At 39.5% G+C, this 20,224-nt stretch overlaps 1 protein-coding gene across 3 annotated transcripts; it reads left to right on the forward strand.

The window, feature by feature from the left end:
- Nucleotides 1–1,439: 1,439 nt before the first annotated feature.
- On the forward strand, nt 1,440–19,772 carry znf280d (zinc finger protein 280D). 3 transcript variants are annotated; one of them, XM_026169047.1, is made up of 18 exons: nt 1,440–1,625; nt 4,762–4,886; nt 5,976–6,184; nt 6,287–6,386; nt 6,508–6,729; nt 7,291–7,365; nt 7,467–7,573; nt 7,730–7,917; nt 11,136–11,293; nt 11,386–11,486; nt 11,577–11,723; nt 12,166–12,300; nt 12,388–12,617; nt 13,878–14,018; nt 14,124–14,192; nt 14,276–14,391; nt 14,483–14,507; nt 19,276–19,772. In XM_026169047.1, exons 2-18 carry the CDS (start codon nt 4,769–4,771, stop codon nt 19,652–19,654), a joined length of 2,520 nt encoding a protein of 839 aa, XP_026024832.1. In that variant the 5' UTR covers nt 1,440–1,625; nt 4,762–4,768; the 3' UTR covers nt 19,655–19,772. The 3 variants fall into 3 exon arrangements, with proteins under 3 accessions (XP_026024832.1, XP_026024843.1, XP_026024850.1); XM_026169058.1 differs by having other exon boundaries at nt 1,441–1,625; nt 14,486–14,507; XM_026169065.1 differs by lacking the exon at nt 14,483–14,507 and having other exon boundaries at nt 1,442–1,625; nt 19,276–19,399.
- The last annotated feature ends 452 nt before the right edge of the window (nt 19,773–20,224 follow it).

Raw genomic sequence — 20,224 nt, forward strand, 5'->3', positions numbered from 1 at the left:
AAAGAGTCGACATGTGTCATTTTGTGTCATCACTGTATTTTATCATTTGCAGTTTTGAGAAGATGGAGATCACAGTGGATAAGAAATTCTTGACTTGACTTGACTTGATAAACAGAGCGTTATTTTATGCTTTATTATGCTGTGTGCATCATGCATCACTTGATTCTATCAGCAGATCTGTTTTTAATCTAACGATCTGAAACAACTGCAGTGAGAGCTGCAGGAGCAGATGGCAGGTGTGGTGCAGTCTATGTACCATTAATTACTCAGAGGTAATTCAGGGCTTGTCAAAAAATGTTTCTTCAGGTAATAACGGGTAATCTTGTTTGTTTCTGTGAATTATTTTGATGAATAATTACTTTTCCATTACAAAACAGCTTTAAAGACAGCTTGTTATTAACCTGCAGTTAAATACACTTACAGATGTCATTAGAAGTTTGTATGCACTTATTTCTAATGCCACTAACAAGAAGTTAATAGGTCTCGGCCTTGCCAAGATAAAAGACGCAGAACCTTCAGCACCACCTATTAACAGATTTAAGGGAGTTTGTGTATATATTTAAGTTTGTATGTAAACTTTTGAACATATAAATTAGAGAAAATACGAGTGTGACTGTTCCTCTCCTTCCCATCACAGCAGCTGCACCATGAGCTGCAAAGTCAATAAACTGACAACTAAAGTATGTAGAAAAGCATTTTTAAATGCACAACATGTCAAACCTTGAAGCAGATGGGTCACGGCAGCAGAAGACCACACCGAGTGCCACTCCTACCAGGTAAAAACAGTTAACTGAGACAGTTCACATGGGCTCACCAAAACTGCACAATAGAAGATTAGAAAAATGGTGCCTGGTCCATTGAGACTCCATTTCCACTGCGATATTCAGATGGTGTAAATAGTATGAATCCTTATTGCCTTGATCAGTGGTTCAGGCTGTTGATGGTGGTGTAACCATGTGAGGGATATTTTCTTACCACACATTGGGAAACTTAGCTACAGCTGAGCATTGCTTAATCCCACAGCCTGCTTGAGTATAGTTGCTGACCATGTCCATGTACCGATTTTTTGACGGCTGCTTCCAGGAGGATAACACGCCAATATGGACCACAATCACTGAGGAATGTTTCCTGCACCTTGTTGACCTCATGGCACGAAGATTTAAGGGTCTTTTAATGTCATCTGACATCATTTACTGTGTATATTTTTTACTTTAGTTTTTACCTCATTAAGATATTTGTCTTGTCATGTTGCATAGGAATTTCCTAAATGTGAGACAAAGTATATGTTGTTTTATTTTAATTATCTACACATCCCTTGATTACTTAGAAATATATCTAAAAGTAATGACTGAATAAAAATGCAGACCTAAACAAATGTTTATTTAATGTGTGCAAATGTGTCTTGCTGAGCTGGTTATTCCTTTGCAGGTGGAGAGAACTGATGGCGAGACCAGGAAGCAGTACATCACTGAAAGGAAGTTCCCAGCGAGGAGCACCGGGTATTGGTCCGCACACGCCGAGCTTTTCCGCCGCCTTTGGGCAGCGATACATCCCTTGGTGTGTGTGATGTGCACCCGCTCTTTCTGAAATCCGCCGTCCTCAGCTCAAGGACTGTGCCGAAACTGGTATGTAGACACAGCTTTTCCCCTAAACTGCGAGCTGGCAGTGAAAGAGTTGTGTTTAAGCACACGTCCTACCGGTGCAGGCTTTGTCCCAGAAAATGTGTGCATGCTAACCGATTCTGGCTAATGTTATGAGGCTTTGCTCGATGACCGGTTACTCTTGCAAAATAATGATACAATGATCTGACAGTACACTGTGCCGCAGCTCTAAAATCTGATTTTGCATTTAATGCTCTAATATTGTGGCAGACTGCAGCGGCCGAAGAGCAGGAGCAGCACTAGAAAACTGGACCTTAGCATTAGCTCTGCCGCTAGTGAAAAGAGACATTAACGTCAAACAGCGCTGCTCGCTATGAGGGAGCTAGGCTAACATGACGTTAGCTGTTCTGTTGTTGAATGTAGCACACAATAATGTCTTCATTTACTCTACCTGTTTTCATGTGTTTATGAAATGTGCACTGAGGTGAGCTCGCTTAAAATTAAAGACCTTTGTGCATTTGTGCATGCAATTTCAGTTAGTTGTTTGTCGCTATAAAAGCGTTCAGGCCCAAATAAGTAATGCATTAAAACGCGAGGCATTAGTATGACTATTATACAATAGAAACTGAGCACAGCTACACCAGCAGGCAGTGTTGTCACCGCCTTAACGTCAATTACACAGCTTTGTAAAACCTTCAGTTTATAAAAGCTCCTTTTAGGGTCTCCACAACACAAAAAACCAAAGCACTGAGACCCAGTTTAAATCCTGTTCACCAACAATCACTGTAAATAATCAGGGGTTTGTACTGTAGGGTAAAAAAACGGTAATGGTACCCACTAATGAGATTTTTCCAGATTGAAAATAACCTGAAGCATGTTTAAAATTTGGTTTTTTTTGTTGTTTTTTTAAAGTCATGTATTCAAAGCAAAAATAAATAAATAAAAATCTAAACAAACTGGCCAAACATTGTGCGCCATGAAGTGAAAGTGATGCCATTAGGGCTGCAGCTATTGATTACTTTCAGAATGGAGTAGTATATCGATTATTCCATCAATTAATCAAGTAATCGAATAAGAAATACTTTTGTATTATTAATGAGAAATAATAAATATCAAAAAGATAAAAAAAAAAAAATTCACGTCTTACCTTTACTCTGTCTTCTTAGAAGGCTTTCTAAAATTAATCGGAGGCAAGTTTTAATGCAGCTGAAAAAAGACACGATGTTGCAGATGTTAATTCATATTAATAATAATTCTGTGTCTGACCTAACAACCCTCAGGTCAGTGGCTCAGAGTTTAATGGCCCTTTTACATTTTAATTGGCTTGTGAAGAAAGCTTTTATTTTTAAACATTAATGCAATTTAATGAATAAAATATTTTATATTATTTCACTTTTAGTCTGAAAAATGTTATGAAAGCCTTGGAATAAGTATGGTCTCGTGCACCCCATACCCCCCTTTAGACTCACCCCTGTTTGCTGCAGGTATTGTTTCCATGTTAAAAAAAAAAAAAGGAAAAAAAAGCTGTATAATTTAACCAGTCTTGTATCAGACTAACTAAGTCACTAAGTTAACAGTTTATCTGCATATTTTAATACTTCTGGAGATTTATTGTAGAAATAAGCGGCGGTGGATGGATAAGCTACAAAGTTTGCTTTTCTTCACGTCCGGTGTCAAATGACTAATCACATACTGTATAATATTTAGGTACCTGTGTTTATGCGCCAGTGGCTGGTTCAAATTATGGCATCGGCCCCTTATTGTGGCACCCTCAGATGCAATGAAATGCCATGCAATTTGAGGGCTGGATCAAATTGTGGCATCAGCCTCTAACTGTGGCACCCATGGTGGAGGCTTACCATGTCATTTAGGGGTGATGCCATGGCTGCTTAGACTAATACCTCAATCTGTTGCGGCGTTTGGGGTGATGCTGTAGCATATGGAGATGATTCCGTGGCATTTTGGGGTGGTGCCGCACACTGCCAAGGCATTTGGAGAGGATAAGTCAGAATTGTTTAAAACCAAACCAGATGAAGTCATTTGTCTGAACTATGTTATTTTCTTTGATTCGTGATTTGGGTGTTTTCTTAGCTTTTTGTTTGATTGGTGTTAAATTGAAGTATTGAGCTAGTTTGTTGATCAGGTCCTTACGAAAGAGGATTAGGGCCACTGGGGGGGAAAAAAAGTGGGCACGTCTTTTTTTTTTTTTTTCTTCTTTTTCTTCTTTTCCTGAATTCGGTGAAAAAAGTCAGAATTCTGACTTTAATCTCAGAATTCTGACTTTTCTGACTCATTCCAAACCATGGCCAACCTAAAAACATTTCCAGACAACCACTATACATTGTGACATTCCAGTATTTCAAAAAAGCCACAGTAAAGACATTATTAAAAAAAACACACACCCACAACCACACAGCTGTGGCAGCTCAGCTGTTTGGACGAGGTATGTAATGGCACCGTCTCAAAAAGCCGGGATAGGTCGTGGCATCACCCTTAAAACGCTGTGGCATAACCCCAAGATGCCATGTCAAATGGTAGCATCTGAGTATACCACCAGTTTATAATCAATTTCTAATCTAAATTCAAGGAAATCCGTTTGAATACACAAAGTCTCTTCTTATTAAGTTTAAGAAATCTAGCTACTTAACATGTTGAGTAATCGATTATCAGTTCTACTAAAAGCAGCCCCACTCCAGCTAGTAAAGCCCTCATCAGGGGTCATTTATTTTATGCTCAGCTTGTTTATTCTTGTAGAACCGAGTGCTGACCAGCTGTATGCCAAATGCAGATTTTGCAGTTTTTTTGGTGCAGACTCAGGCACCGGATGCTCAGATTGCACACCTGAATCGAATTTCTCCCAGTAACCCGTTTTCCATGCATTTGCTGCAGCGATTCTTATCGTTACTTTTTTAATAGGCATAATCAGAAAAAGTAATCACAGGTAAAGATCAAATGCCTGTTTCGACAGTTTATCATGAAATACTTTGGGAACACCATTTTTGTTTGTTTTTTTTCTTTCAATAATTAGATCATCCAAGGATCTGTACCTAAGTGGGCCACCATCAGTGATATCTGTGTTTCTTATTTCATCTCAAAGTGGCTGATGGGAGATACGTGTGTTGTTTGCTGAAGCAGTAACTTTAATGTTTTTCTGTTGTAGGTCCACAATGTCCGAACTTTTTATGGAGTGTGTAGAGGAGGAGCTGGAGCCGTGGCAGAAACAAGTTCCTGAAGTTCACTTGATAGAAGATGATGACGATGAGCCCATCTTTGTTGGAGTGCTCTGTATGTTACACCACATTTTTAGAAATATAAAAACGTCTTATTTTATTGTTTAAACTTTAATGGCACCAATGAATGTATGATAATACAAAAACAGACTGGATTCCTCCACCAAAGCTGAAATTTACCTGGAGAGCTTCCCTGTGCCCAGATCCAGATTAGTTTGTTAAATATTCGGGAACATCCGCACAGTATCGCCCAGTTCTTAATATGCACTTGTAAATATAGGATAACTAAATGTCCACTTTTAACCATTTGGAGACAGGATAAAAGTCCTTTCAAAGAAATTTCTGGCACCAGATCAAATATTGTCTCTGACATGTAGAGCTGTTTGTCCTGCTAGATTGTTTTAGTTTACTCTATAGTACTCATTTATGCCATCAGGCATACAAGATTCATAGTTTTTTTTAAATAATTGGGTCGTGTTTTCTGGAAGGAGACGGTGACAATGTCTGTAAATTTTTGCCTCAGTACGCCACCCTGTACACCATCTAGTGAAGTTATGAGGAAGTAAATGTGTCATTGACAAAGCCTACAATGGGAAAAAAAGCTGTCACGAATAGATGCAGTTCTTTGACTCGTGATCTGAAGCATATCACATCATCTGTCAAACATGATGGTGGTAATGTTATGGCTGCCACGTATGACTGCCAGTAGAACTGAGTCGATGGGGTTTGTTGATGATGTTACTGCAGATTGAAGTAGCAGGATAAATTGTTGAACTGTGTACAGGGTTATACTCTCTGCTCAGATTCACCCACATACTGCGGAACTGATTGGATAGTGCATTATAAACTGTAGGCAGAGAAACCCACAAACTGCAAGTTGTACCAAACACAGTTCGGACGTATAAATGTCCCTATATTGTCCCAGCATCCAGAGGAGAAATAGTGTACATTTAATTTTCTGTAACTCGCTATTTTTAGTCAATTGCAGCTCATTACAGAAGTTGTTTTTCTAGGGTTTTTACTTGTTGTCCAGCAAGTTGCACATATTGCCTGCTAAAATTCTAAGTTTTCAATGCTTTGACTTTGTTTCTGGTTGTTGTTGTTGTTGAATTGCCTATTTTTGCCCCCCTTAATGTTCTCACAGCGAATAACCAGAAGGATGGAAAGCCTTCTAACCCTCCGACTCCTCAAAGGAAAAGTGCAGCGAAACAAGAAGTAAAGTGCCCCCCTCCTCAGCCTGCTGTGGTCCCCTCACCAATAGTGCTGCCATTGAATATACCTGGGAAAACAAAGAGTATTGTACCAACCAGTCTGACAACAGTAACTCCACAGCCTGTTATTGTCAATAATCAGGTATTTTTGCATTTAAGTGTTTCTAAATACCAAAAAACTAAATGATAAGAGCAGGCAGAAGGAACAGAAGCTGATAAGGGTGATTTTTGTTTGTTTTTTCAGGGCTTTATTGTCACTTCTCCACAGTTAACAAATAGCAGTGACTTTATTGCCTCTTTTGGGGCCGCGTATCCCCCAAGACCATCAATTACAATCATTCCAGGTAAATCTCAGTTTAATATAGTAATCCTTTTGTGAGTAAATCTTCATTGCACTATATTTTGTTTGTTTATTTTCTTTAGTTTGAGTCTTGCAATGCCAAGTGCGTATCCTGTTGCTTACAGCTGGTCAGCAGCAGATTTTTCAGCAGGTCTCTCCAGCCACAGTCATACCTGGCGCTGTCCACAGGCCACAGGTGCAACAAATTAGCAACAATGTTGTGACACTGTCAAATGTCCAGAGTCCTGCTGTATACTCAACACAGCCTAGTCAGCTTCAACCAAACAGATCCACCTCACAACCTCTTCAGACCTTTTCTATGTCTGCAAAGGACACCAATAGCAGAGGTAACGCTCTAAAAGTTAGCTATTTTGCTTTTCCTGATTTTTTTTTTTTTTTTTTTTCTGCCACGTGTACATGTTTTGTAGTGGTGGTTCCTCATATTAAACACAGCCAAAGTTTCAGATAATGAGGTCCGTATTTGTGCAAATAGTCTTTATTAGTCAAAAGCTCTAGCTCACACCTTAATGAAGAGCAGTGAAATAGAAAAAAGTCAACTTTAAGGGGGGAGGAGATTAAAATGTATTGGTTCAGAAAGCGCAGGAATTGTTGGATTATTTTGATCTATGAATCATGTGAAGCTACTCTTGTAGAACTTAGAACATATAACTTTTATTGTCAGTATACAGTTGCTTGCACAGTGAAATTAAGTAGCAAGACCACAAAGATGAAAAAGTAAAGAAAACAATATACCTCTTCACAACCTCTTGCTGTGTATACCTCTAGTGTATGTTTATTGTAGAGTCTAGGGATAAAAATGTGGAACTGTGACAAAAAACAACAACTGTGTTTTTAGCCTCAGGCAGCTCAATTATCTCAATTGTCAATTGTTTTACATTTCGGTACAGATCAGAGTTTACTGAAACGAGGACTGGCACCACAGGAAATGGACAACGTAGCAAAAAAATCAAAGCCTGACTTGTGTAAGTTTTATTGACAAATTTTTTTTTTTAAACTCAAAAAGATTCTAATCCAAGTTCCTGCTGTATTTTATTAAGTTTAACCTTCAGTTCCTTTTCTGTAGCACCACAAAAAGTAGTCATCAGAGTGGAAAATGGCATGGTAAAGAGAAAGTGTCCCAATTGTCAAGAAGAAATTCTCACAGAGGAAGCTCTAAAATATCACATGATGGTGAGTAAAACTCTGGTAAGAATATGTTATTGTCAAATGGGATTATATGAAATAATTATATAAAATAATGTTTTTAAAAGCCCGTCAGTTTTAGCAAACAATCATTCGTGTGTTGGTTTCCATGAAACATTAATATGTTTAATCCGTTTATGTCAGAACTGCCGTGCCAACGGAGGAAGCACAGCTCCAGCGGCCCTGAACACGAACTCAAACAAGCGCATCATGCTGGTCGCAGATTTCTATTACGGTAACTTTGAGGGAGACGTGCAAAAGAAGGAGGCACAGAAGACCAACACCACCTTTAAGTGCCAGAGCTGCTTAAAAGTTCTCAAGAATAATATCAGGTAGGAAAATTTGCTTTCATTCTTAAGTAGATAGCCATAATTTTTCTTTATGAATTGTCATTTTTCCCACAAAGAGTGCAGACTTCTTGCTGATTTCAGCATTTTGCCTTTGTAAGTTTGAATTATTTACATTATTTTATTGGTTCCTATTGGCTGGCACCACATGTAAAACAACAGGACGCAAATACACAGTAATTAAAGCATAATGAATGGTGCACATCCATAAATGTCAGCAATGACTTCGGCCACTTGCGCAAGTTACATGAAAAGCTCTACAAAGATTCCCCAAAAGTCTAAATCAGACCTTACTCCTTGATTGGTACATATGCCACTATATTAATATGCATAATATCCTCCTGAGAACTGAGGAAATTGATTTTATGATTTCCTGCCTCTTTGGAGCTTAAAGAAGCCACCCAAACATATGAGATATCATTGGAAGGGCCAGCATGTCCTCTGTGAGCACATCGGCACCTAGTAAGGGTAGCTCAAACAAGTCATAAGATATAGAAAGAAAACAAATGTCCAAAATAGAGGAAAAAATGAATAGGCTGGGTCTCAGGAGGATATAATGTACTATACATTTACAAATATTGGTTTGTTTTTATGTGTGTTTCCTTGTCACTAAATAGAAATTAACCAGCATATATTTGCTCCAAATATCCATTAGATTGGGTCGTCGTGTTATTGTTTTATAGTAGTAATTGGGCTTCCTGCTTTAAGGAAGTCTGAGCAGCTCGGCTTACAGGTGGCTGCTCACCTCATAACCAGGCTAATCGCTTTCTGCTGGGGAACATCTGATTGTATTACAGTAATAAATAGGCAGGTTGGTCTAGTAGTAATTATTCAACTTTAGTATTCTGTTTTGCTCAGTAATAGGAAGGCATACGGATACTGATCTAAACTCCAATGGTATTGTTAATTTGTGGGAATTATATTTTGAAATCAACATTCCCTTCATGAAGGGGAGTAAAGGCAAAACCATCTGCCTTTTCCAACTCTAACATGGATTTGAATAAAGTATTAGTGAATATTTATGGTGTTTATAGACAGTGCTGTAGTGTTTGGCTTGTTTTGTCTACACACATAATGTTCAAAAACCAAACTGAGTTTTCAAGGACTTTGTGTCCAGTGCCAATAAAACAAAAGAGAGGATGGGGAGGGAGGTTATCTGCCTCTGCCCTAACTGCAGCTTTTGTCTCAGATGGATGACAGTATCTGACCATTTTCCCTCATGGGCGTAGAGATGAAAAATGACTGCTAGTTTAGGTGGCGTAAGAAGTGCTCCTTTGATTAAATAACTTTGCTTCAGAACAGTGGGGCAAAAAAAGCTTCTGTAAGCTGCTTTTAATGGGAGAACACATTTGTACTGCAACCACACTCTCACAGCGGAGGTCAGAGATCAGCCACATAAAAATTTCTATTAGGGGAGCTGAGGTAGCAGAATGTGCAGGCTGAAAAATGGGCCATGCCTCGTCAGGGCAGCAGTGGCAGGTAGCTGAGGAGGTGCTCAGTGCAGCCGTGGGGCACTGTATCATTAAGCAAAACAAAAATCTTTGTGTAATTGCTGATATTATAGCAGCCATTATACATGCTTAGAAAGTGAAGCGCGAGCAGAGCGCTTCATTCATCTTAAAAACCTTTGGGACCTGGATCCGGTGCATGTACACAGGCCATGAATATTTAATTTTTCCCCCACAAAGCTAAAGTTGATGCTGTTTTAGTGCACCTATTTTCTCTTTAAAGATAAATCGTGATCAAATTTGTTCAAGTCCGCACTTGTGTATTTATTTATTCAACCTTGAGCTGTTTGTACTGACCAAACGCAAACATTGTTATGATGAATGAATGGAAGGGCTGTGTGGAAAATACACTTAAATGTAAAGTAATAGCTCACCTAATAGTTTCTGGCTTATAAATTAATTCTTTAATGTAGCAGCTTTGAAAATGTAGGGCTTAGACAACCAGCAGTATACAGATGTGGAGTAAGTTCAGTTAGCATGCACTGTAGCTGATCTCAACAGGTTTAAGCTGATCTTTAACTATTCAACAAATATATAAGTGGCCTGCCAAAATTTTCAATCAGTAGTACCAACACTAATATCTTGAAAATATATTTTTGTTATGGGTTAAATTTAACCAATTTAAATACATTTAAAACAGGGTTAATAATGAGCAAAAACTGAACTGTAAAGTCAGAACACCTGTTCATCATATAAAGTATATTTGTGAACAATTATAGAAACTCTTCCTTTCGTTTATAACCTGAAATGAACTTTTTTTAAATTAATTAAAAAAAAATGTTACTCTTAGTTTACTCACTCCACCTTTTGTTTCTTAGGATTCAGGATTCAATATTACAGGTGCAACAAATATAATAAGACATGAATGGGGGGGGGAAAAAGTTTGACTAATGTTTTCATATAATTTAAAGTATGAAAAGCAATTATTAAGATTAATTTTGCATTCCAGCAGCAGGTGGTCTGGGCTAGAATGAATAAATACGGGTAAATGCATCCATTTCATACTTTCTAAGGTTTCAATCACACAGGGCTAGAGACCAGTTGGCAACCTCCAGTAACTTGGTAACAACTGGATGATGAGTGGTTGCTGGCTGTTGCTAGGGGATATCAGTTGTAATGATATGATGCTACACTGAAAGCCTCATTGTGATTTCTTTGGTAATGAGCAGATTAACAAAAGTCGCAAAAGTCATGTCTGCAAACACTCAGCAACTACTCACTGATCTGTAACAAAGATGAAAACACGATGAAAACCAGAAACGGCCGTTTGCCTTATGAGCACAGTTGTGCCTCGACGCTAAAACCAAAAGGTTTCAAAACTTTTTCGATGAAGGCGATTGCTCTTTCTAGCCTGCTTCATGCTTTTCACAGGTTCAGTTCCACTCTGCAAATAATTAGTGTTTGCAGACAAGCTAGCATCTTTTATGGGCAAGCGATGCTAGCAACCAAAGCAATCACTAAGAATACATCTTTGTGACCAACTATTTGCGAACCAGTTGGGAACACCGATTTTTCTTAGCAACCTGTTCTGAGTGGTCTCTAGGTCTTTACTGAGGCCCGAATCGTCAGTTCAAATAAACGTCAGCAGTCTGTTCTTGATAACAGTTAAAAGCTGGCTAATTGTTCAAAGGCTGCCACATGCTAACGAGTTGGTTGACATTTCCGTGCTCTGTGTGTTTCCATTCTTCGCTGCAGGTTCATGAACCATATGAAACACCACTTGGAGCTGGAAAAGCAGAACAGCGAGAGCTGGGAAAGCCACACAACCTGCCACCACTGCTACCGACAGTACATGACCCCGTTCCAGCTGCAGTGCCACATTGAGAGTGCTCACAGCCCAATTGAATCCTCAAGTATACCACGATGATTCATGAAGCTCATTCTGGCTTTTTGGTTAGAAATTTATTTTCCATATCTGATTTTATTCTATTTTTTTCCCTTTTAGCCAATTGCAAGATATGTGAGCTGGCGTTTGAATCAGAGCAGGTGCTTCTGGAGCACATGAAGGGAAACCACAAACCTGGGGAAATGCCTTATGTGTGCCAGGTCTGCATTCGTCTTAGGGTTACAGTTTCTTTTAATGTGTGCAGAGAATCGGTGGCCAGTACTGAATTTGTGGTTTTACTGCTTCCACAGGTTTGCAATTACAGGTCTTCCTTCTTCTCTGATTTGGAGACACATTTCAGGAGCGTCCACGAAAACACAAAAGACCTGCTGTGTCCCTTCTGTCTCAAAGTTCTTAGAACTAGTCATATATACATGCAGCACTACATGAAACATCAGGTATGAAGCTAAGTTCACCCTCGGTTTGAGCGCCTTTCAGAAACAGATGTCAGTTTTAACTGCCGCAGTGCAAAATACAGTTTAGTGAATTCAGATTTTCTCCAGGAAATTTTAAACATTTACAGGCTTGGAGTTGTTTTTGGTTCCTGCCATTACCTCCAAGTTTGAATTGATTTAGGTGTCTGCCGAGCACACAAGTGTAATACATAAAAGCTTCCACAATAAAACCTGCTTCTCTTGCCCTACAAAGCAATAAATTTGGTTGAATTAGAACCAAAAAAAATTAATTGCCACTCTATTAATAGAAGTGAAATTAGTCTGTTTCGTACTTGTTAGACTCTTTCAGCGAATCCAAATGAAACATATCAGCTATTAGCCTCCCATAGAACCACTTATTAATCACATTTTTTTGTGTTTCTGCCCCCCCCCCCCCCCATTTCAGAAAAAAAAGATCCATCGCTGTGGAAAATGTAGACTGAATTTTCTCACCTACAAGGAGAAAGTGGAGCACAGGACTCATGTCCACAAGACTTTTAGGAAGCCTAAAGCCCTGGAGGGCCTTCCTCCTGGTACAAAGGTCTGAGGCAGTCATAATAAGATCTGTGCTATTATGTTAAATGTTAAAGAAATATAAATTTGATCCAGTGTTGTGTTCTCACTGCAGGTGACCATTAGAGCTTCCCTCACAGGAAAGTCACCTGCACTGCCGGTGTCCCCTAAGCAACCTGGTTTTGTCGTCAGTACAGAAAGTCTGAGTGTGAATCATCCAATAAAACCTCATGTTACTGTATCTAAGTCTAAACCAACCACCTCAGAAACAGGAAAGGCAAAGATGCCTCAGAGCAAGAAGCAAAACCCTCAGTCCAAGCACAACCTGGCACTCAGGAATCTCAGGTTGGCAACTTTTTCACACAGAACTCAGGAGCAGACTCTAAAGATGTGCAGCATGTAAACATCAGTGAAGATCAATTTAGATTTCAGAGTGTTCTTTTTCAAAACTTCACTTGGTATGATAACATTAGAACTGCCACGAAGGTTCAGCCATTTCTTCATATCTGAAACTCGAGCTATTCAGGTCCTCTGGATTTCGCTCTTTATTTGCTTGGATTAGTTCACACTCTGGACTCTTGGCTCATTTCAGCTTCAGCTACGCTGCTTCGCACAGCCAACAGCCTGATCAATATCTCAGCAGTCCTTATTATAAAACTTTTCACAGACAAAGCCATCACAGACTTTCTTATTTCAGGATTTAATGTGACCCATGTCTACCTGTTGTAGCTGTGTGTTGTCACCAGGGGGCGGTGTCAGATGTGTAAAAAAAAAAAAAAAAACCATCTGCTAATGTTGGCTGTTGTTCCTCCTCTGCTTGTGGACTGCTATTCGTTTTCTTGTTAAAGACAGCTTTTTCCAACCAATCAGTTTTTGACATTTTCATGGCATCATTGCATCATTGCATCAATTGCTCTAGTTGTAGTTGTCTCTTGTTGCGTTCCACTGTAGGTGGTGTAAATAAATACATTTGGACTCTTTTAAACTATTGTGAAGTCGCAAACGTTGAGCCCTTAATACAATTTGAGCTGATGCAAATTTATTAAGAAGTTAAATATCAAGACCCTTTAAAATGACTGTAGTCTTTAAATAAATTAAATGTTTACACTGCAGTCTTCACTAAAGTGCAGATCATTTATCTTAATGACACAATGGGTCTTTTGCATGTGGTTAAAATTGCACCACAACCACTAACATGGAGCCCCACCTCTTGGGTATCCAAGGCAGGGTGGGAGCAAATTAATGGAGGTTATTAAAGCCCCGCAGTACACAAAATAAATGACTGTATTTCCAATTAATTTTCTGGACACTCTTCATTAGGCTGAGTAAAAATAACATGGAGTATAGCAGGATTTCTGTCTTTAAAAAAAATTAATGTGTGTGTGATATTTGGCTAATTAGGCTCAGTAATCAACAGCGATTTGCTGGCTTCAGTCACATTATTTGGGCTTTTAAGCAGATCAGAAATAAGATGATGTAGTGGTACAACAAGTCGGACTGTACAATTAGAAAGCTACAGACCTCTCAGCAGACAACGCATCATACTAATGAGAAATTCAAATCATCATTAACAGTATCTTAAAGTGTTACATTTTGTGCTTTCAGTGCTAGCGGAGGGATTTACACATGCATCGAATGCAACGCACACGTGGACGACTTTTTCTCTCATTTCCCAATGGTTTCCAGTTGCGGCGCATGCAAATATCGCACAAGTTGCAAAGTTTCTATCGGGAATCATATGATAAGGTCAGCAAGACCCTGATTTCCATTGATATTTGAGTGACTTTTAGCATCTGCTGACTTTTTTTATGACAAAACTTTCTTTCTTTTTAAAAAAAAAAAAAAAATCAGATTTCACAGCACCATCACCAAGAACAGATTTTTGAAAATGGATCACAAGAAAAATTCATTGGCCTCAAAGTAAGAGTACTTCTCAAGTTATACTTTCACTTGGCAGTAAATCTGAGTTAAAATAGTAGTAAAATTTCTTCTTCTGTTTTCAGGTTCACGTTGGTTTGTCTCAGCTGTGACCTTCTCGTCGATGCATCACGTGGCGACCTGATGACCAAACATTTAAACGATCGGCCGAATCACGTATGCAAAGTCATAGCTGAGAAAGGTTTGTGTTTGTCTTTCACTACCGCTGGAGTCATGGCCAGTGTTTAGTTTCACACGTTGCTTGAAAAAGTTGTTTCTTGTTTTTAACCCAGCAGATATGAAAGCCAAAGATTGTGTGTGAGTAGAAACCGCTCCCAACATTTACATGTTGTGATTTGTAGTGAATCTCTGAAACACACTGAAGACCTAAAGAAAATGCACTAAATACTTAAAGGGGCACTCTTTTCAATTTATGGTTTGCTTTCATGAAGTTGAACAACTTGCAACAGACTTTAACAGATTAAAATATAGTCAAAATAGAGACATAACAGAGATTGAGATATCTGTATATCATACACCTCGATTAACTCCAGCGTCTGCAAAGGTAGAATCTCTTATATTCTGTTATTCAGTCCTGTTATACTTTATACAAAACTGAAATAACCTCACAATTACATGAATCGTGGACAATAGTAACTGACTTGCTGTGGAGAATAATTCAGGGCTGAATATGTGTCTGTGTAGATGTTATCAAAGAGGTTAGGGGAAAAAGAGGTTTGTTAGAACTTTTTACCGTCATAAACGACATCAATTCATCCAGATTTGTGAATGTGATAACTTCAGAACAAAGTGATGTAGGATCTTCAAATTGATACCACAGGTGTAGTTACTAAAACTCTCAGACAACTTTGAATCTCTTTAAACTCATAGTTAGGGTCAGAGGTCAAATTTTCTGAAACTCTTGCAAATACGATGCGATAATCTGCTAGGAGGCAGAGGGATGCCACTGGCCACCATCAGCATTTTTTATTGTGTCTGCAGTATTTGGCCTGCATGTGGTCATTTTATTTGAGACAATAACCTTCAGTAACCTTACAGTGTTATAACTGGTTACATTGCAGCTTATGTAATATCCCTCTCAACTAGTTGCATCAGATGGTTGAGTTTGGTTCATTCAGACGTTTCTTCCTGTCATCAAGTACTTCCTCAAAATAGGTCTTTTGACTGCTAAATTTTATAGTTAACATTTTAATATTTACACTGGACCTTAATTTGATACATTTTGTATTTACTGTCTTTTGCTTCTGAAGTTACATTGTGTGTGAAATGGAGTCTACACACACAATCCACGCTCTCTATAGTGAATGTTTGCAGGTGCATCTTTGAGGATGGAATTAGCAGAAAGATATACGATACAAATGCATTGGATTTTTTTGATTTTTGTGAGATAGATAAAATATGTGAAGTTTAAAATTTATAAATTACTTATTTGGAAGTGTGTGTAAGTAATTTTCAAATAATCAAAACTTGACACATGATACTCATTAAAACCAAAAACTACTGTTTGTGAGGACTGTATACATGACTCTGACTCTTTTCACAGCATTAGTCTTTTTTTCCCCAAACCTGAAAAAACTTGGTGGATGCAGCAATTTAAAAAAATAAAATAAAATCCTGCAATTTACACTTCTTCCACTAATGCACAAAGCTGCAAACATTGCAGCTTTATTTACAGCTCAGTCCAGAGCGGCTGTTTCATGGGACCGACAGGCGTTACTGAGGTCTTACAGTAGGCCAGGTCACTGATGAGGACAGTGTAGCAAATTAAGGCCTAAAACCGAACCAACATGCTCCGTCTTGTGATTTGTGACTAATAAACATGTGGACGTAGGAGTGCCCCTTTAAGATGACTTAGTAAAACATTAAGAGGCAAATTTATTATTAATAAGTGTGTCATATCTATAGATAATAGGGGTGCAACAATACTCGTATCGACATTGAACCGTTCAATACAGTGCTTTCGGTTCAGTACACATACAGTGGGGCAAAAAAGTATTTAGTCAGCCACCGATTGTGCAAGTTCCCCCACCTAAAATGATGACAGAGGTCAGTAATTTGCACCAGAGGTACACTTCAACTGTGAGAGACAGAATGTGAAAAAAAAAATCCATGAATTCACATGGTAGGATTTGTAAAGAATTTATTCGTAAATTAGGGTGGAAAATAAGTATTTGGTCACCTCAAACAAGGAAAATCTCCGGCTCTCACAGACCTGTAACGTCTTCTGTAAGAAGCTTTTCTGTCCCCCACTCGTTACCTGTATGAATGGCACCTGTTTGAACTCATCATCTGTATAAAAGACACCTGTCCACAGCCTCAAACAGTCAGACTCCAAACTCCGCCATGGCCAAGACCAAAGAGCTTTCGAAGGACACCAGGAAAAGTATTGTAGACCTGCACCAGACTGGGAAGAGTGAATCTACAATAGGCAAGCAGCTTGGTGTGAAAAAATCAACTGTGGGAGCAATCATCAGAAAATGGAAGACATACAAGACCACTGATAATCTCCCTCGATCTGGGGCTCCACGCAAGATCTCATCCCGTGGGGTCAAAATGATCATGAGAACGGTGAGCAAAGATCCCAGAACCACACGGGGGGACCTGGTGAATGACCTGCAGAGAGCTGGGACCAAAGTAACAAAGGTCACCATCAGTAACACACTACAACGGCAGGGAATCAAATCCCGCAGTGCCAGACGTGTTCCGCTGCTGAAGCCAGTGCATGTCCAGGCCCGTCTGAAGTTTGCCAGAGAGCACATGGATGATACAGCAGAGGATTGGGAGAATGTCATGTGGTCAGATGAAACCAAAGTAGAACTTTTTGGTATAAACTCAACTCGTCGTGTTTGGAGGAAGAAGAATACTGAGTTGCATCCCAAGAACACCATACCTACTGTGAAGCATGGGGGTGGAAACATCATGCTATGGGGCTGTTTTTCTGCCAAGGGGACAGGACGACTGATCCGTGTTAAGGACAGAATGATCGTGTATCGTGAGATTTTGAGCCAAAACCTCCTTCCATCAGTGAGAACTTTGAAGATGAAACGAGGCTGGGTCTTCCAACATGACAATGATCCAAAACACACCGCCCGGGCAACAAAGGAGTGGCTCCGTAAGAAGCATTTGAAAGTCCTGGAGTGGCCTAGCCAGTCTCCAGACCTCAACCCCATAGAAAATCTGTGGCGGGAGTTGAAAGTCCGTGTTGCTCGGCGACAGCCCCAAAACATCACTGCTCTCGAGAAGATCTGCATGGAGGAATGGGCCAAAATACCAGCTACTGTGTGTGCAAACCTGGTAAAGACCTATAGTAAACGTTTGACCTCTGTTATTGTCAACAAAGGTTATGTTACAAAGTATTGAGTTGTATTTTTGTTATTGACCAAATACTTATTTTCCACCCTGATTTACGAATAAATTCTTTACAAATCCTACCATGTGGATTCATGGATTTTTTTTTCACATTCTGTCTCTCACAGTTGAAGTGTACCTCTGGTGCAAATTACTGACCTCTGTCATCATTTTAGGTGGGGGAACTTGCACAATCGGTGGCTGACTAAATACTTTTTTGCCCCACTGTATGTATCGAACAATACAAAATCTTTTATTTATTTTATCAACTTTTCTTCTGACGATGCTGTCTGTGTTGAGCACTCAGTGGATCTGCGTTCGACTACTGAGCAAGCTAGCAAGACAGAAGCTAAGTTCGTTGCAACATGGCAAATTGAACCTCCCCCACCCTCATTCAGATCTGGCGTTTGGAACTATCTTGGTTTTCATGTGAAGCATGACCCTGATGGACAAAAGTCATGGACAAAAGTAAAACAGTGTGTCGGATGTGCCACGCAATCAGGGCTGGACTGGGACAAAAAAATACCTGACTTCTTACCTGAAGTTCAGTTCCTCTGCCACTATGACCGGCGGCCGCCTCGGGTCTCTCCTCCTCTTGCCTCCCCTTTCCTTTATCCACCTGCTGGCCTCCACCACTTGCTGATGTTGCTAAATCTGTGGAAGCTATGCCATAGCTACCGCCAAACAATTCAGTTATTTTTACACATTTGGCAGCGTCTGCCTGAAGGGCTTGTTTCTTTTTGGCCCTAATTTTTTTCTGCACCTCCTTTCCTTTTTTTGTTCTCCATTTTCTTTAGTTCGTCTATAAGATTGCTAAACAAGGGGGAGGGTGCATCCGACCTCCTCGGCTGTAATTGGTCCAGCCCAGAGTCGATCATGACCAATTGGCCGATCCAACACCTTTCATTATTTATACCCTTCCAAAAAAAAAAAAAATCGATCGGCCCATAAAAACAAAAAATCGCCAGCCCGATGGCCAGTCCAGCTATGCACGCAATGCTCAATTGGTGGGAACTAGTGCGTTAGCGCAGTTAGCTTGTTGACGCTGTCCAGCCTTGCGCATGGGGCGATCTGCGGTAACTTGTTAAGGGAGATTTGCCGCGTTATGGCGTTAATGTCATTTTAACGACATTAACGCTGACAGCACTAGTGGGAACACAACGAATATGACTGCACATTTACGCCGACATCATCTTAGTGCAAAGACAAGTGGAAGCAGACAAAAACAACAAGCACGCATGCTACAAACTTTACCCGAGTCATTTAGACAGCCGTTAGCACATGATTCTCCTTATGGGGACCTGATATGTTTAATACGCTGCTGAGAATAAACCCCAGAAGAAGCGGATAGTATAGCTTTTATTTTGGAAAGAGCCATTTCTCTGTAATAAACTCTCTTTGCCAAAGATGAGTGATTTCTTGATCAGATAGATTTTTATTATTATTTTGTTGTTTCAGCAACATTAAATTTAAAAACTGTACTTTTGAGTTAAAATATATATTTATAATTTTAATAAATGACAAATTAAAAAGGCATGAACTTTTTTTTTTTTTTTGTATCGAACCGAACCGTGAATTTTGTGTATCGTTGCACCCCTAATATATAACTGTTCATGAGTAGGTTCATATTTTTTTAAATTGTTGGTAGAAAATGCATGTTAGCTGAACGTCAATCTGAAGTACGTCGTTATAATGCCGTCTTCTTCCCTTCACACAGGCAGCTCATCGTGGGGCAGCCAGCCAAAGTCCAAGTGTACGTCTTGACAGCCTCACCTGCTCAAAAACCAAAGGAAACGGACCCAAAACAAGCTGAATGTGTCTCATCTGGAGGTGCAGCCATCGGCACTGTTGACAAACCAGAATTAGAGTCGCCGTTACCAGCAGGAGATCAGAAGGAGATTTCCACAGGAACAAGTGTTATCCAGGCTTCCTCTGAAGATGACTCAAAGACGTCGGTGCTGCCCGCTTTACCGTCTTCCAGCACACCTGACCTCTGTGACGAGATCTCAGAGAGCAGAGATGAGGAAGATCAGCGTCCCGACTCTGTGTCTGCGGCAGAGAGTGCGACTGTGGACCAGCAGCCTCAGTCAGATTAAACCTGTACAGACTAACTAAACAATGACTTCCCGTTATTCAGAAAACACCTCACCAGTGTACTAGATGTAAAACGTCTTTATATTTGTGAATAAAAAAAAAAAAAAAAAAGTAGATCCAGTAAAGTTTTATTTACCCTGCAAAGTTGATCAGAAGTATTCCCACTAAATATTTTTGATTCTTTTGTAAGATCCTCCCAACACACAAAGTGTCTGGCGCCCTGCCGGCCTAAAGAGGGCAGTGATTGTCAAAAAATGTTGACATAAATTTGTCAAGACCACCAGATTTCCTTAAAAAGAAATCCCACTTCCCGGCACAGAATGCTCAAATTACTTATACCTAAATTCTGCATGTAGTCCTCCTAAAAATTTGCCTGCAAAAATATTGTAATTACTGAATGTTTAAGCAGCTTGGGCCCATCCATAGGTTTTCCTGGTGTTTTGTATTAATTAGGATAGGAGGAAGAGGATCAAGGAAGTGAGAGGCAGTCAAAGTGTTTTGGGTTTTTAATGTGTGGTTGCTACTATTGTGTATGTGCTTTTTATTTCCTTTCATTTTTTATTTGTAACGAA

This window comes from Astatotilapia calliptera, chromosome 1 (assembly GCF_900246225.1).
Source record: "Astatotilapia calliptera chromosome 1, fAstCal1.2, whole genome shotgun sequence".
Lineage (NCBI taxonomy): Eukaryota > Metazoa > Chordata > Actinopteri > Cichliformes > Cichlidae > Astatotilapia > Astatotilapia calliptera.